The sequence below is a fragment of the Pan troglodytes genome, chromosome 12, assembly GCF_028858775.2.
Source record: "Pan troglodytes isolate AG18354 chromosome 12, NHGRI_mPanTro3-v2.0_pri, whole genome shotgun sequence".
NCBI classification, from domain to species: Eukaryota; Metazoa; Chordata; class Mammalia; order Primates; family Hominidae; genus Pan; species Pan troglodytes.
This window is the reverse complement of record NC_072410.2, coordinates 15683604-15701221: the sequence shown is the minus strand read 5'-3', so window position 1 is coordinate 15701221 and position 17618 is coordinate 15683604. Positions and strand designations below refer to the sequence as shown.

Here is a 17618-nt window from a genome sequence, read left to right as displayed (position 1 = left end):
AAAGGAAACAGAGAAGTTAAAGTGTCTCTAAAGTCAAAAGGTATAAAAAACTGTGGTGCCACTGGTCTAACCAAGGGAAGCAATTTGGTTGAGTTTGATGAGATAAGTGAAATGTGTGAGAGGGAAACACAACTGTGAGATCTGGGTCAGTAGACATGTCCAGGGATATGGATCTATCTATAGATTATATACTGTACACCTAAAATCACTTAAGTCCTGAGCATGGCCAGGTTTTCAGGGGGCTGGGGAAGAGCAGAGAATGAAGTAACCACCATAATTAGAAAATATGGGCTGGGCGTGGTGGCTCACGCCTGTAATCCCAGCACTTTGGGAGGCTGAGGCGGGCGGATGGTGAGGTCAAGAGAGCAAGATCATCTTGGCCAACATGGTGAAATCCCGTCTCTACTTAAAATATAAAAATTAACTGGGCGTGGTGGCGTGCGCCTGTAGTCCCAGCTATTTGGAAGGCTGAGGCAGGAGAATCGCTTGAACTCGGGAGGCAGAGGTTACAGTGAGCCAAGATCGCACCACTGCACTTCAGCCTGGTGACAGAGTGAGACTCCATTTCAAAAAAAATAAAAAAAAAAAAAAAGAAAGAAAGAAAAAAGAAAATACGTGGGAAGAGAGTAGAATAATAATTTCAGAACAGAAAGAGACCCAGAGGTCATTAACCCACTCTTTTTACAGTGAATCAGATAGGTAAAAACAACCAAGGCAGAGAGGAAGTAGAACAGAGACAGAAAGCCAGATAGCCTCTAGCAGACTGACAATCCTCTGGGAAATTTTATTTCTCTTTAGACATTTCCCAACGTAATAATTACCTTAATAATATCACCAGTTCCTTCAGTAACAGGTTTTGATTTGAGTTCTTCAATTTCTTTCTCCAATTCTAAACAATTAAAAAATAAAGGACTCTGGTTCAGAAATAAAGAACATAATTACTGGGAAACTGATAAGTACATTCTCACAAAACCCCCCCAAAATCTGCAAATTAGAATATATTTAAGCAGAATAGTATGATTAATCTCTGCACTCATCACTATACTTCAGCATTACATGGCCAATTTTGTTTCCTCCCAACCTGTACTCACTTCCTCCTTCACTGCTTTTCTTATCCATCTGATAATTTTCAAGCATACCCCAGACATCATATTATTTCACCTGTAAGTACATCTTACTATATAACCTTAAAGCAACAATCACATATTAAGAATAAACGTTATTGAGAACAGCCTGGCCAACATGGTGAAACCTCGTCTCTACTAAAAATACAAAAATTAGCCAGGCATGGTGGTGGGTGCCTGCAGTCCCAGTTACTCGGGAGGCCGAGGCAGGAGAATCGCTTGAACCCGGGAAGGGGAGGTTGCAGTAAGCCGAGATTGCGCCACTGCACTCCAGCCTGGCCAAGAAGAGCGAGACTCCGTCTTGAAAAAAAAAAAAAAAAGAGAGAGAGAAAAGAAACGTTAATCTAAGTGTTTCATTAGCAAATGCCTAGATCTCAGGCCTAGAACTTCTTTCCAAATAAATTATTCTCTTCATTGCAAGGTGATCCAAACTCCCAAGACATACTTTTATCTTTTCTAATAGAAAATAAGTCTTTGCTTTTAGGCTAAGCAGTTAATATTTATAAGTCACTGGAAATTCAAGAGCTCATGTACATATACTAAAAAAAAAGGATGCTAAGATCTTTTTCCTTCTGGAATAAAAAGAAAACTGAATAGGGAATCAATCAACTTCAGCAGATAAACATACTTCAATATCTATAAATGGAAGTCTTTTATTATTTTAATTGAGGAAGCTTTCCATCTCTTTGGGCTTATCTTCTGTCTCTAACATTTCAACTGACTTCTCTTGAAAAAACGCTTTACTCGGAACTCAGAAGAATCTAAAGTCTACATGAAGGAAAAACACACTTAACTTACACAAACTTTAAAAATCCTCCTCCCTGACTTTAACAACTCAAAAGTCACTGTGGTTTAGAGATGTGGGAATAATTTAGAAATCAGAGGTAAATTTTTAGAATGTTAAATGACAGATTCTACTACACTAAGGTGTACTTGGAATCACTGGAAAACAAACAAAAACAAGCCAATGCATTATTTTAAAAACTACCATTTTAAACCACGATTAAAGAGACTGTGATCAAGATGAGTATTTTCAACCCAATACCTGTACACCTTGATTTAGCTTTCTGTATTAGCATCATCTGTTTCTTGGCAAACTTGATGAGGTCTTCTTTGGGCAATGTTTCCAGCTGAAAGATGTGGTCATGTTACCAACTTGTTATAACTCATGTTTCTAGTATATCACAAAAAAGAAACAATGTCTGCTAGAAAACAAAAACATTCTACAGAATAAATCTTTATGCCAACCGCATACTTTGTTCCACATTTTTTTTTTTGAGACAGAGACTCGCTCTATTGCCCAGGCCGGAGTGCATGACACGATCTTGGCTCACTGCAACCTCTGCCTCCCAGGTTCAAGCAATTCTCCTGCCTCAGCCTCCCAAATAGCTGGGATCATAGGCGCCCGCTACCACGCCCGGCTAATTTTTGTATTTTTAGTAGAGACGGGGTTTCACCATGTTGGCCAGGCTGGTCTCAAACTCCTGACCTCAGGTGATCCGCCCGCCTCGGCCTCCCAAAGTGTTGGGATTACAGGCGTGACCCACCGCGCCCGGCCACATTTTTTAAAATCAGCAAATGCAACGTCAATTCTGTAATTGCTATGCAACTACTAAAAATTAGTTATGCAACTACTATGAAACGTAAAAACCAGGCCATATCCTCTTATAGCTAATGTTACATGTTGACATTGGTAGCTTTTGATTTAATTGTAAAATCAGTAGGTTGGAGCTAATGCTACTTAAAATTCCTTGGAGCTGTAAAATTATTTCATTGTATTCAAGGCTGCAAGTCTTTGGTCACAAGAAAATTTAAGCATAATTACAGCAGCAAGATGAACCGGGTAACATTCAGGCTTTAATTAAAAAATTGAGCTTTACCACTTGAGAAAATTGCTTAAGCCTGTGGTCTCAGGTTTCTCATCTGTAAAAGGAGGGTAACAACAGTACCTATCTCATGGTTATTATGAAGCTTAAACGAAGGAACTGAGTGGTTAGGCAAGCGCCAGAAATTTAGCATGCACACAATAAACCTTAGCAATAAACCACTATCATTTAGAATGACTGAATGTTAAACATTGTACGGGGCCATAAAACTGGACTAATTAAACTCTTTGGCAATGTAGAAACTGGAGCCCACAGATCAGAATCCCTTGATTCCTACCCTATGTCACTGCTCCTTCCACTACACCACTATATAAACCTTCTTAGACTGCTTTATGTTCGAAAAATAGCAGGATCTCCCAGCAGTGCTAACCAGGAGCAGGAAGTAAACAAAAAGTCTTTCTATATCGGGGTGGGCGGGGGAGAAACAGGAAATGGGCGACTGCGCACACTAAAATTGAGATCCCTTGGAGCAAGGCTATTTAAAAAAAAAAATCAGCGCCCCCCTTCCCCATGCCAAAGTTTTCCAATTCATCACCCTTCCACTCTTCAGGAAGCCCGCTATTCAAGTATTCTCTTCACCTTAGATTTCCCGGTCCCAGGGGTAGCTGGTGAAGCCACCCCATCTTGAACAAGATCCTGCAAAATAAAATCAAACCCAGGTGTCAGAAGAACTCTTTTCCTAATTCCACACGGAACGCGTAGAACCCTTACAGGGAAAAACCTTCTATGGAATCAAGTGGTGGAAAGCCTCGTGAGACAGAGAATGAGGGCGGACGGAGGCGGTCGCTGTGGCAATTCGTACACAAACGGGCTCTACGGGGCAGGTAACCCCCAGGGATGGAGTTTACGAAAGATGGGGAGGCGACGGCAGCGCGGGCTTCGGGGCACCAAGAGGGAGACTACCGCGCCCTCCCATCGGGCCCACTCCCACATCCCAAATCGCGGCGCGGAAGGCTTGATGGGAGGCAGTGGGCCCCACCTGAGTTACCTCCATCTCCGCCAGCCCGCCGCCGGCCCGCAACCAGCCGCCGCCACCGCTGCACTTCTGTTTGCGCCAGCCTCTGACGTAGGCGCTACTGCAGGTCAAAGGTCGCGCTCTGCGGGCGGCCCGCCCCCCACGTCTCCATAGCTACAGCTCGGCAGCACTTCCGCTTCCGTGTCTGCGTCCGGGAGAAGGTTCCCCGCACGGCGCTAAGGGCGGAGTCCATGTAGACGTTCTACCTGGGGCTTGACCCCTGGGCCTGCAGGTCACGGAGTAGGTGTGGGTCCCGCCACTGCCGGTTATTGGCATGGGAACGCGGGCCGATTACCCCTTGGGGCCTCGGGCCTCGGTTTCCACGTCTGTAAAATCTTGTGAGAGTGAGGAGAGCATTGGATTGCAGGACAGGTCCCTCAGTCCTCCAAAGGTGTCCGCTAGCCTGCGAGTGCCTGCGGGACCCACAGCTGGTTCCGGGGGACTCCTTAGGCATTTGTGGCTAGCATGGTGCCCGGGAGCTCCGTGACTCATAGGTCAGGGATGCGGTAGAGGGCTTCCCTGAGGAGGCATTTCTTGACTCTGGAGGCTGTGAGGAGATCCCTGGACAGCTCTGCCCTACAGCCGCCCGGTACTGATGGTGATGTGGTGGAGGCAAGATAGTCGGCCAGGGAGCTGGGCAGCCGTGGGAGGAGACTCTGTAGAGTAGGGGGCCCGAGGCCACCCTTTCCCCAAGAGCACGCCAGAGAATCTGTGGTCGAATCCCAGAGCTGCTGCTGTTTCCTGATTGGCGGTCCAGTGCTCTTGAGAGCCTTTCTGTTAACTGCTGAAGTGGTTTGCTGCGCTTTCACCTTCCCATTAATGTTTTCCATACACTCCCATAACTAAGGTAACCTGAAGATAACCCAGTTTCCTGTAGTTTAAATGGCCAAAAGATTGAAGAGGCAGCACACAGTATGCATCGAGTAAATGGTAGCTGATTATTACTAGGTGAAAGAAGTGTTATAAACGAGAAAGAACAGCTTATTGTGGACATCTACTCTTTGTCTTTGACAGTGTGTATCACCTATGGTGTTTGTAGGATTGGTTCAGGGGTGGTGTGTGACCTAAGATGTACAGTCAGAAGGTTTGAGACTTCCGTTTAGTATTTTGGTTTAGTGATAATATTTTCTCTTTCTTTGGATGTGATTGAAGAAACATACAGCCCTGATTGCTGTTGGCAGACATCTGCCGCTATGGTAGAAAGCAGCCTGAGGACAAAATTGTTAAGAGGAAAAAAGCAGAGCCCAGGCAGCCCCGGAGGAATGAAGCTGGAACTCTGATCAGTTATCGGTGAGTCAGTAAATTCCCTTTAAGTGATCCAGTTAACACTGGGGTTTACGGTTACTTGTAACAGTGTACACATCTATTGGGAGGAAGAGTTTTCCAACCTGAAGAAAAAATCTCTCTCGCTGACTAGAGAAAATGTCCATAAATCTGGACATTGTGCAATGGTATAAAATGGGCAAGTTTCCTACTGGAGTAGAAAAATTTACCGCAGACAACATTTGAAGAAAAGATCTCCTAAGAGATCTTTCTAAATCTCCTAAGAGATCTTTACACAATTTCTAAAAATTGTGTAATTGTTCTCCTCTACAAAGTGCTGATATCGGATATTTCAAGGACATTTTCAATAAAATTTAAGGTTACTAATGATCACAATTATAGTTAATATATAATTCCTTATATAAGATGTGCCATAAAGATGTGTTGTTAGAAAAAGAATAATTTTGTCTAATTCGAAAGTTATCTAAAGGTTAATTCAAATTATGGACTTGCAAAAAGTTATTTATAAAATAAGGTAGTAAAGAACCAGTAAATGGGGGAGAGAGATGTGAAGAAAGTTACAGATATGAAGATGTATGTTTGGTAAGGAAAGTTATAAAGAAAAGAGAAGAATTTTGTATGAGAAAGGATCTTGTATGGTGAATTTTTGTCCTAAAATAAAATGACTGGTTATTAAAAAAAATAATTGGCCGGGTGCAGTGGCTTATGCCTGTAATCCCAGCACTTTGGGAGGCCAAGGCGGGTGGATTACAAGATCAGGAGATCGAGACCATCCAGGCTAACACAGTGAAACGCTGTCTGTACTAAAAATACAATAACAAAATTAGCCAGGTGTTGTGGCGTGTGCCTGTAGTCTCAGCTAGCTGGGAGGCTGAGGCGGGAGAAGGCGTGAACCCGGGAGGTGGAGCTTGCAGTGAGCTAAGATCGCACCACTGCACTCCAGCCTGGGCGACAGAGCAAGACTCCGTCTCAAAAAAAAAAAAAAAAAAAAATTTAGGACAAAACAGAAAGTCCAAACATGTCATATAGGTGGTCTGTGTAAGTCATACACCGTTTTCTTACTACTTCTCTGTATGTCTATATTTGTGCACATACAGAGAAGATAGAAAGTTGAAAAAGTTTAGATAATATTCTTTAAAACCTGATAGAAAATTGGAGAAATTTGGCTAATTAACATAGCATTTAAACATTTGTTTAAATGCTCTTAGTTTAAAGCTCAGTTAAATGCTGTTGTTTAAAGCACTTAGTTTTGATGAAAATAAAATAAATATTATGAAGAAATACATTTGCAGTTTGGCAATTCTTTTTTAATATAGTTAAGCATGAAGCAAGATTTAACATGGAGCCAGGTTTAACATGGAGCCGAATTTCACATATATGTTTGCATTGCTTTGTTTTACACTGTATAGATAGTACTAGCACTAAAATACTTACTGGTCATGTGCCTAAAGTGAATTTCTTAATGTACAAAATGTACAGTGGTATTGGTGGACTTAAAGACATTAATTTACATACCTGGAACAAAATATCTACCTTGTGTGTGTGTGTGTGGGGGGGGGGGTTTATTTGGCTCTAGGTAACACTTTAGCTTCCAAGGTAAACTGAGTAGGAGAAAAACTTGGGGTTGGTTTCTTGTTTGTCTTCGCTTCTGATTTTCATTTATTTGCTCTTTTTTTTTTTTGGGGTTTTATATATACATGTATAAAACCATTGATTTTTTTAGTTTCTAATGGAATGCTTTTATTTGGCTTTATGAATAGCCATTTTGTTTCCTATGCATTTGTAACAATTCATTATTTGTTCTGTTTATCTAGAATTCCTAAGCTGCAGTTGTCAAGCCTGGAAAAATTGGTAGAGCACACCAGCCATTTAAAATTTTCTTGTTTCTTCTTACCACTAATGATCTAGAGAGCTACAAGAGCTTTAAGGTTCCTGGAAAAAGTAAAACAAAAGACTTAAGTTCTGAACAGAAATAGTACATTATACATTTCGTTATTTGGAAAGTAGATGAGAGCAGAAATATTTAAATGGTGTTTATTTCCAAGGTAATTCTCTTCAATCAATAACTTGAGTTGGTTTCAGATCTTACCCTTTAATGAGGAAAAACCGATATGGATACAAAGTTTTAAGGTTCAGGAAAAATTGGCCTTATCTTTAAGGAAATTATGTTGATTGGGATTTCTCTCAAACTACTTTAGTTGTGTTGAACATTATTAAAATTAAGTAACATTCACTTGGATTAAGTAGTAATAAAAGATGTGAGACTTTCTACTGATTGGTGATCCCAAGCCATTTATCCCTGATGGGCCTTCCTGTGTGTACTTGGAAATACAGTGTATATAAGGGTTGCGCTGATCTGAAGATTTTTGGTTATGAAAATTACCTAATCAGTTATCAGTACTGTATCTAGAAACCAATCTTGGGAAATGTGTGATGATGCTCTTTTAAAATAGCTGAGAAGAAATTATTGTGTGTTCGTTCTTACTTTGTCCCTGTTTTGTTGTATAATATTTAAGTGAAGGAAGAGTATTTATTCTTACTGAATTTTCAAAACTGATATTTGTGCTTACCATTTTTTTAAAATAGAAAAGTTAGCTGTCTTACTTTGGTAAGTTTGGTATAGAACCTATCACTTTATGATGCTTTTGGTCACAGTTTTGTCACTAGAATACTAGCAATTAGGCCTATGCTAATTGCTAAAGTGTAACCTAACTACTTTAATACAGTGGTTTGAAGTGCTGCAGGCAGTAACTCCTAAACAACAAATCACATTGTTTTAATTTGTAACAGTAGAAGGAATGATATGACTTTCTGTTGTGTAAATTTCCTATTAACTAATCTGTGTGCTGTTAAGTTACAGAGCTTTGACTCCTGGGTCTGAAAAAATCATTGACCTCTGCTAAATCTTGAGCATTGACACAAGTTGAAGCCTCATCTTAAGTACCAGGAGAAGGTGATTGACCAAATAACCAGTTTTCGTGAGACATGGGGCCAGAAATTAAAATGATTCAATCCCTCTAAGCCCAGGGAGTATTGTGGAAGAGTTGGACCCGTTAGATCGTAAGGGCATATTTTGAGGGATAAGATTAGTTTAAGGTGTTTCTATAAATTAAACATTAATATCAAAAGCCAGTGATGCAAAGCCAGTGTCTGGGACCGTGTGTCAGAATAACAGGGTTTTCCTGGAACATTGATGTGCTCTTTAATAGAAAGTTGTAAAACATTATAAAAGGTTTAGGGAAATCTTACCTTATAGACAAACTGATTAAAATCAGATACATTTGTTTATAAAGTTTTATTAAACTTAGCTTTAGTGTTAATTATATACCATACAAGGGTAAAATTTTGGTTTTCTCTTTTGAACAAAATGTTTGTGTAATATTAATAAGAGATAACAGATTTCATTTACCTTTTGAGTGAACTGCAGGAAGAAAATGGAGTCGGGAGAGACAGGTTTAGTTGGTCTCATGCTGTCTTTATTAGGGCTTATTGTTTGGGAAACTGAATCTCCTTTTTATCAAATAAAAGATGTTTTTGTATTATAATTTTGGCTAAATGAATGACTATTTTATAGTAACTTGTGATCCTATTTTGAGATATCACGTGTGTTAAACCTTTTATATTTGACAGATTTTCCAATAGCAAAATTTCAAGTTCTAAATTCAGACTTTTTGAACTTACACTACCTGTTCGGATATTCATGTTCCCTGAAGTCCAAGAGAGACAGTAGGCGTACTTGTTATGTTAGAATTATATAGGAAGCATTGTCAAATGTGAGGTGGTATTTAACTTTCTTTGGGTTATATTTATACAGATATGTTGTTAATATGTGTTCCAGGATTGTATCACGTTCCTGAAATTCTGATATGTCTTAACATATTTTGTCAGTAATAATTATGGTTATTATGTCAAATTGTATGCCACAGAAATAACCAAATTTCCTTGTCAACTGTGTCTTTGATTATGGCTATCTTAAGACTTTTGTCATCCACAATTGATGTTTGCTTTGATCCTTTTCAAAAAATTGATATATCAGCTACAGTCCAGGGCTTGTTTCTTTGGAGTAGTTCACAAAAAGGACTCTTGAATGGAGGTTTCTGATAACTTTGGGTGTGCCATTGGATTTGAGAGAAAACTTTCAGGGCATTAATTGAAAGGCTGATGTGTTCGTAAAGATTGCTAACCCAATATGAAGCAGAGCAGGAGTTAATTGCGTGGACTGAATTAATGGATGACAGAAATAATTTTGTATGGCTATTTTCCTTTGAAATATTGCTTATTCTTTTTGTTTTGTTTTTCAGAGTCTGGAAAATTTTTTTCTTTTGAGCTATTTATAGCCTGTAAGTATACTTTAAGTATATTGAGTAGAGTATACTTTTATAAACAGAATTTGAGGCATTGTTTAATTTCTCCTGAATTTGTAAACTATTTGTGAATATTAATTGGGAATATGGTTAATAACAACGTGTTTTCTTTTATAATGGGACACAGTTGGAGGAACTGGTTACTTTCTGTGGGCCTTGTTTGAAATGGCCTTCTGAGATGTTCCAACAAAGCCAGTTTAGGAGCGCCTATGTAGACAATGATTCTTGCTGCACTTTGTGTGGGTAATCAGGCCAAGTCTATGGGACTGAAGCTTATTTTGCAGGTAGATTGGTCCTGCTGTGATTTGCCTTTGGTGGAATTGTCAGGGGGCCTGGAGAGAGAAAGATTGTTTCAGAAGAAAACTATAGTATTAGATTAACTATAGTATTAGATTAACCTTTGATTCCTGGGTGGCCATGAGGTCACCTGTGTTATAGAGGTGCCCAGGACACCCCTCCTCAGCACGAAACAGTCAGAAAGATTAACGACCAGATTCCCCATGACTGAGGAATTGATAAATAAAAAGGGGGCCTGGACTGACATCAACTTAATAGTGCCAAAGACAGTTTTTTGGATAAACATAGAAATTGACCTTCTGGTCTTAAAGCTTGAAACTTACTTTGTTTTATCTGAGACGCTTCCTCAGGAAATGACCTTCAGGCCTCTCAAAAAAAGTATCAAAACTGAAACTTACCAGATCACCACATCCTGACAATGACATTTGGACCCCTCAATCATCATGATTGCTTCCTTGCCCCTCACTAGTTCCTGTTTTCTTACACATTGTTACATTTCTTCCCTGCTATATAAATCCCTAATTTTAGTCAATCAGAAAAATGGATTTGTGATTGAGCTTCCATCTCCTTGGCTGCAGCACCCAGTTAAAGTTTTCTTCCTTGGCAATACTCATTGTCTTTCTGTGTGTCTTGGCAATACTGATTGGCTTTCTGTGTGGAGAGCAGCAGGACTTAGACCAAAACCCTGGTGTTTTGGTAACACTAATGTCTGAATGTTTGGGGCAGATTAAGGGGCCGACAGAGGCGGGCCCAGGCACAACCTGCTGTTAGGCACTCACAAATGGAAGGGCTTTCTTTCCACTCTGTAATCCACCATTTTACTTGGTCCTTCAGATTTAAAAGAGAAGTTACAAAAATGTATATCCTTTTTCCAGATTAATTACTGAATTTGCTTTATCATTCTTTCTCTATGTATAGACATAATTATTTTTTCTAAGCCATTGAGAGTAAATTGCAGACATCATGCTTATTTATCCCTAAACACTTCAGTGTGTTTCCTCAAAACATTATTCAATGTAATCATACAGCAATCAAAATCAGAAAATCAACATGGATACTGTTATCTAATCTACAAATCTGAAATTCCACTTATTGTCCCACCAATGTCCATTATAATAAAGGGAAAAATATCTTTCTGCTCCAGGGTTCAATGCATTTAGTTATCATCTCTTTAATCCCTTTTTTTTTTTTTTTTTTTTTTTTTTAGATGGAGTCTCACTCTGTCTGTTGCCCAGGCTGGAGTGCAGTGGTGCAATCTCAGCTCACTGCAAGCTCCGCCTCCTGGGTTCACGCCATTCTCCTGCCTCAGCCTTCTGAGTAGCTGGGACTACAGGCACCCGCCACCACGCCTCACTAATTTTTTGTATTTTTATATTTTTAGTAGAGAGGGGGTTTCACTGTGTTAGCCAGGATGGTCTCGATCTCCTGACCTTGTGATCCATCCACCTCGGCCTCCCAAAGTGCTGCGATTACAGGGGTGAGCCACAGCGCCTGACCCTTTTTTAAAATTATTATTATTACACTTTAAGTTCTGGGATACATGTACAGAAAATGCAGGTTTGTTGTATACACTTGCCATGGTGGTTTGCTGCACCCATCAACCTGTCATCTACATTAAGTATTTCTCCTAATGCTATCCCTCGCCTAGCCCCCTACTCCCTGACAGGCCCCAGTGTGTGATGTTCCCCTCCCTGTGTCCATGTGTTCTCAGTGTTCAACTCCCACTTATGAGTGAGAACATGCGGTGTTTGGTTTTCTGTTCCTGTGTCAGTTTGCTGAGAATGATGGTTTCCAGCTTCATCCATGTCCCTGCAAAGGACATGAACTCATCCTTTTTTATGGCTGCATAGTATTCCATGGTGTATCTGTGCCACATTTTCTTTATCCAGACTATCATTGATGGGCATTTGGATTGGTTCCAAGACTTTGCTATTGTGAATAGTGCTGTAATAAACATACTGTGTATCTGTGTTTATAGTAGGATAATTTATAATTTTTTGGGCATATACCCAGTAATGGGATTGCTGGGTCAAATGGTATTTCTGGTTGTAGATCCTTGAGGAATTGTCACACTGTCTTCCACAATGGTTGAACTAATTTACACTTTCACCAACAGTGTAAAAGTGTTCCTATTTCTCCACATCCTCTCCATTATCTGTTGTTTCCTGATTTTATTTTATTTCATTTTTTTTGAGATAGAGTCTCGCTCTGTCACCCAGGCTGGAGTGCAGTGGCATGATCTGCGCTCACTGCAAGCTCTGGCTACCAGGTTCATGCCATTCTCCTGCCTCAGCCTCCCGAGTAGCTGGGACTACAGGCACCTGCCACCATGCCTGGCTAATTTTTTGTATTTTTAGTAAAGACGGGGTTTCACCGTGTTAGGCAGGATGGTCTCAATCTCCTGACCTCGTGATCTGCCTGCATCAGCCTCCCAAAGTGCTGGGATTACAGGCTTGAGCCACCGCACCCGGCCATTTCCTGACTTTTTAATGATCACCATTGTAACTGGCATGAGATGCTATCTCATTGTGGTTTTGATTTGCATTTCTCTAATGACCAGTGATGATGAACATTTTTTCATATGCTTGTTGGCTGCGTAAATGTCTTTTTTTGGGGAAGTGTCTGTTCAAACAGACTACTTTGCCCACTTTTTGATGGGGTTGTTTGTTTTTTTCTTGTAAATTTGTTTAAGTTCTTTGTAGATTCTGGATATTAGCCATTTGTCAGATGGATAGACTGCAAAATTTTTCTCCCATTCTGTAGGTTGCCTGTTCACTCTGATGATAGTTTCTTTTGGTGTGCAGATGCTCTTTAGTTTACTTAGATCCCATTTGTCAGTTTTGGCTTTTGTTGCCATCACTTTTGGTGTTTTAGTCATGAAGTCTTTGCCCATGCCTATGTCCTGAATGATATTGCCTAGGTTTCCTTCTAGGGTTTTTATGGTTTTAGGTCTTATGTTAAAGTCTTTTTTTTTTTTTTTGAGATGGAGTCTTGCTCTGTCGCCCAGGCTGGAGTGCAGTGGCACGATCTCATCTCGCTGCAAGCTCCACCTCCCAGGTTCACGCCATTCTCCTGCCTCAACCTCCCAAGTAGCTGGGACTACAGGTGCCCGCCAGTACGCCTGGCTAATTTTTTGTATTTTTAGTTGAGACAGGGTTTCACCATGTCCGCCAGGATGGTCTCGATCTCCTGACCTCATGATCTGCCTGCCTCGGCCTCTCAAAGTGCTGGGATTACAGGCGTGAGCTACTGCATCCAGCCATGTTTAAGTCTTTAATCCATCTTGAGTTGATTTTTTTATAAGGTGTAAGGAAGGGGTCCAGTTGCAGTTTTCTGCACGTGGCTAGCCAGTTTTCTCAACACCATTTATAAAATAGGGAATCCTTTTCCCATTGTTTGTTTGTGTCAGGTTTGTCAAAGTTCAGATTGTTGTAGATGTGTGGTGTCATTTCTGAGGTCTTTGTTCTGTTGCATTGGTCTATATATCTGTTTTGGCACAAGTACCATGCTGTTTTGGTTACTGTAGCCTTGTAGTATAGTTTGAGGTCAGGTAGCTTGATGCCTCTAGCTTTGCTCTTTTTGCTTAGGATTGTCTTAGCTATGTGGGCTCTCTTTTGGTTCCATATGAAATTTAAAGTAGTTTTTTCCAATTCTGTGAAGAAAGTCAATGGTAGCTTGATGGGGATAGCATTGAATCCATAAATTACTTTGGGCAGTATGGCGATTTTCATGATATTGATTCTTCCTATCCATGAGCATGGAATGTTTTCTCATTTGTTTGTGTCCTTTCTTATTTCCTTGAGCAGTGGTTTGTAGTTCTCCTTGAAGAAGTCCTTCACATCCCTTGTAAGTTGTATTCCTAGGTATTTTATTCTGTTTGTAGCAATTGTGAATGGGAGTTCACTTATGATTTGGCTCTCTGTCTATTATTGGTGTATAGGAATGCTTGTGATTTTTGCACATTGATTTCATATCCTGAGACTTTGCTGAACTTTCTTATTAGCTTAAGGAGATTTTGTGCTGAGATGATGGGGTTTTCTAAATACACAATCATGTCATCTGCAAACAGACACAATTTGACTTGCTCTTTTTCTATTTGAATACACTTCATTTCTTTCTCTTGCCTGATTGCCCTGGCCAGAACTTCCAATAGTATGTTGAATAGGAGGCATGGGAGAGGGCGTCCTTGTCTTGTGCCGGTTTTCAAAGAGAATGCTTCCAGCTTTTGCGTGGTCAGTATGATCTTGGCTGTGGGTTTGTCATAAATAGCTCTTATTATTTTGAGACATGTTCCATCAATATCTAGTTTATTGAGAGTTTTTAGCATGAAGTGGTGTTGAATTTTACCAAAGGCCTTTTCTGCATCTGTTGAGGTAATCGTGGTTTTTGTCATTGGTTCTATTTATGTGATAGATTACATTTATTGAATTGCACGTGTTGAAGCAACATTGCATCCCAGGGATGAAGCCAACTTGATCGTGGTGAATAAGGTTTTTGATATGCTGCTGGATTTGGTTTGCCAGTATTTTATTGAGGATTTTTGCATCTATGTTCATCAGGGATATTGACCTGGAATTTTCTTTTTTTGTTGTGTCTCTGCCAGGTTTTGTTACCAGGATGGTGCTGGCCTCATAAAATTAGTTAGGGTGGTGTCCCTCTTTTTCTATTGTTTGAAAGAGTTTCAGAAGGAATGGTACCAGCTACTCTTTTTACCTCAGGTAGAATTCTGCTGTGAATCTGTCTTGTCCTGGGCTTTTTTGTTTGGCAGGCTACTAATTACTGCCTCAATTTAAGAACTTGTTATTGATGCATTTAGGGATTCAACTTCTTCCTGGTTTAGTCTTGGGAGAGTGTATATGTCCAGGAATTTATCAGTTTCTTCTAGATTTTCTAGTTTATTTGCGTAGAGGTGTTTATAGTATTCTTTGTATTTCTGTGGGATCAGTGGTGATATCCCCATTATTATTTTTTATTGTGTCTATTTGATTCTTCTCTCTTTTCTTCTTTATTAGTCTGGCTAGCATTCTATTTCGTTAATCTTTTCAGAAAATTAGCTTCTTGATTTATTGATTTTTTGAAGGGTTTTTTATGTCTCTATCTCCTTCAGTTCTGCTCTGATCTTAGTTATTTCTTGTCTTCTGCTAGCTTTTGAATTTGTTTGCTCTTGCTTCTCCAGTTCTTTTAATTTTGATGTTAATGTGTTGATTTTAGATCTTTCCTACTTTCTCCTGTGGGCATTTAGTGCTATAAATTTCCCTCTAAACACTGTTTTAGCTGTGTTCCAGAGATTCTGGTATGTTGTGTTTTTGTTCTCATTGGTTTCAAATAACTTATTTATTTCTGCCTTAATTTCATTATTTACCCAGTAGTCATTCAGTAGCAGGTTGTTCAGTTTCCATGTAGTTGAGTGGTTTTGAGTGAGTTTCTTAATCCTGAGTTCTACTTTGGTTGCGCTGTGGTCTGAGAGACTGTTATGATTTTAGTTCTTTTGCATTTGCTGAGGAGTGTTTTACTTCCAATTGTGTGGTCAATTTTAGAATAAGTGCTATGTGGTGCTGAGAAGAATGTATATTCTCTTGATTTGTGGTGGAGAGCTGTAGATGTCTATTAGGTCTGCTTGGTCCAGAGCTGAGTTCAAGTCCTGGATATGCTTGTTAATTTTCTATCTCATTGATCTGTCTAATATTGACCATGGGGTGTTAAAGTCTCCCACTATTATTGTGTGGGAGTGTAAGTCTCTTTGTAGGTCTCTAAGGACTTGCTTTATGAATCTGGGTGCTCTTCTATTGGGTGCATATATGTTTAGGATAGTTAGCTCTTTTTGTTGCATGAATCCCTTTACCATTATGTAATGCCCTTCTTTGTCTCTTTTGATCTTTGTTGGTTTAAAGTCTGTTTTATCAGAAACTAGGATTGCAACCTCTGCTTTTTTTTGCTTTCCATTTGCTTAGTAAATACTCCTCCATCTCTTTATTTTGAGCCTATGTGTGTCTTTGCATGTGAGATGGGTCTCCTGTATACAGCATACCGATGGGTCTTGACTTTTCATCCAATTTGCCAGTCTGTGTCTTTTAAATTGAGGCATTTAGCCCATTTACATTTAAGGTTAATATTGTTATGTGTGAATTTCATCCTGCCATTGTGATGCTTGCTGGTTATTTTGCCTGTTAGTTGATGCAGTTTCTTCATAGTGTGGATGGTCTTTACAATTTTACATGTTTTTGCAGTGACTGGTACCGGTTGTTCCTTTCCATGTTTAGTGCTTCCTTCAGGAGTTCTTGTAAGGCAGGCCTGGTGGTGACAAAATCTCTCAGCATTTCCTTGTCTGCAAAGGATTTTATTTCTCCTTCACTTCTGAATCTTAGTTTGGCTGAATATGAAATTCTGGGTTGAAAATTATTTTAAGAATGTTGAATATTGGCCCCCACTCTCTTCTGGCTTTTAGGGTTTCTCATTTTTTTTCTTCATTTCAACCTTGGTAAATCTGACGATTATGTGTCTTGGGGTTTCTCTTCTCGAGGAGTTTCTTAGTGGTGTTCTCTGTATTTCCTGAATTTGAATGTTGGCCTGTCTTGCTAGGTTGGGGAAGTTCTCCTGGATTATACCCTGAAGACTGTTTTCCAGCTTGATTCCATTCTCCCCGTCACTTTAAAGTACACCAATCAAACGTAGGTTTGGTCTTTTCATATAATCCCATATTTCTTGGAGGCTTTGTTCGTTCCTTTTCATTTTTTTCTCTAATCTTGTCTTCACTCTTTATTTCATTAAGTTGATCTTGAATCTCTGATATCCTTTCTTCTGCTTGATTGACTTGGCTGTTGATACTTGTGTATGCTTCACTAAGTTCTCATGCTGTGTTTTTCGGCTCCATCAGGTAATGTATGTTTTTCTTTAAACTGGTTATTCTAATTAGCAATTCCTGTACCCTTCAAGTTTCTTAACTTCCTTGCATTGGGTTAGAACATGCTCTTTTAGCTCAGAGGAGTTTGTTATTACCCACTTTCTGAAGCCTACTTCTCTCAGTTCATCAAACTCATTCTTCCAGTTTTGTTCCCTTGCTGGTGAGGAGTTGTTATTCTTTGGAGGAGAAGAGGCATTCTGGTTTTTGGAATTTTCAGCCTTTTTGCTCTGGTTTTTCCTCATCTTCGTGGATTTATCTATGTTTCATCTTTGATGTTGGTGACCTTCAGATGGGGTTTTGGTGTGGACATCCTTTTTCTTGATATTGATCTTATTCCTTTCTGTTTGTTAGTTTTCCTTCTAACAGTCATGCCCATCTACTGCAGGTCTGTTCGAGTTTTCTGGAGGTCCACTCCAGACCCTGTTTGCCTGCGTATCAGCAGCGGAGGCTGCAGAACAGCAAAGATTGCTCCCTGTTCCTTCCTGTGGAAGCTTTGTCCCAGAGGGGCACCCACCAGATGCCAGCTGGAGCTCTCCTGTATCAGGTGTCTGTTGACCCCTGCTGGGAGGTATCTCCCAGTCAAGAGGCACAGGGGTCAGGGATCCACTTGAGGAGGTAGTCTGTCCCTTAGCAGAGCTTGAGCACTGTTCTGGGAGATCCCTGCTCTCTTCAGAGCCAGCAGGCAGGAACGTTCCAGTCTGCTGAAGCTGCACCCACAGCCACGCCTTCCCCCAGGTGCTCTGTCCC

General features: G+C 40.0%; 1 protein-coding gene and 1 long non-coding RNA gene across 15 annotated transcripts in view; one reads left to right on the top strand and one right to left on the bottom strand.

Annotated features, from left to right (window-relative positions):
* The window catches only part of GCC2 (GRIP and coiled-coil domain containing 2), a 62244-nt gene extending 58087 nt beyond the window's left edge, over positions 1–4157 (bottom strand). For 3 of the 8 annotated variants that reach the window (XR_008546494.2, XM_024354505.3, XM_054678720.2), the window contains exons 1-4: positions 3990–4103; positions 3590–3646; positions 2170–2254; positions 822–889 (exon numbers count right to left, since the gene is read on the bottom strand). Coding sequence is in view for 5 of the 8 variants with exons in the window: in XM_024354505.3 (XP_024210273.2) it covers positions 822–889; positions 2170–2254; positions 3590–3646; positions 3990–4004 (225 nt within the window). In the remaining 3 variants the exon portion in view is untranslated. Of the gene's footprint in view, positions 1–821; positions 890–2169; positions 2255–3589; positions 3647–3989 lie in introns of all 8 variants that reach the window. The other 5 variants (XM_054678719.2, XM_054678723.2, XM_063789462.1 and 2 more) reach the window with 5 other exon arrangements.
* Positions 4158–4166: 9 nt separating this feature from the next.
* LOC129143247 (uncharacterized) overlaps positions 4167–17618 on the top strand; it is a 312467-nt gene continuing 299015 nt past the window's right edge. For all 7 annotated transcript variants that reach the window (XR_010149289.1, XR_010149293.1, XR_010149288.1 and 4 more), the window contains exons 1-2: positions 4167–4265; positions 5178–5315. This is a non-coding gene — a long non-coding RNA (uncharacterized LOC129143247). The remainder of the gene's footprint in view (positions 4266–5177; positions 5316–17618) is intronic.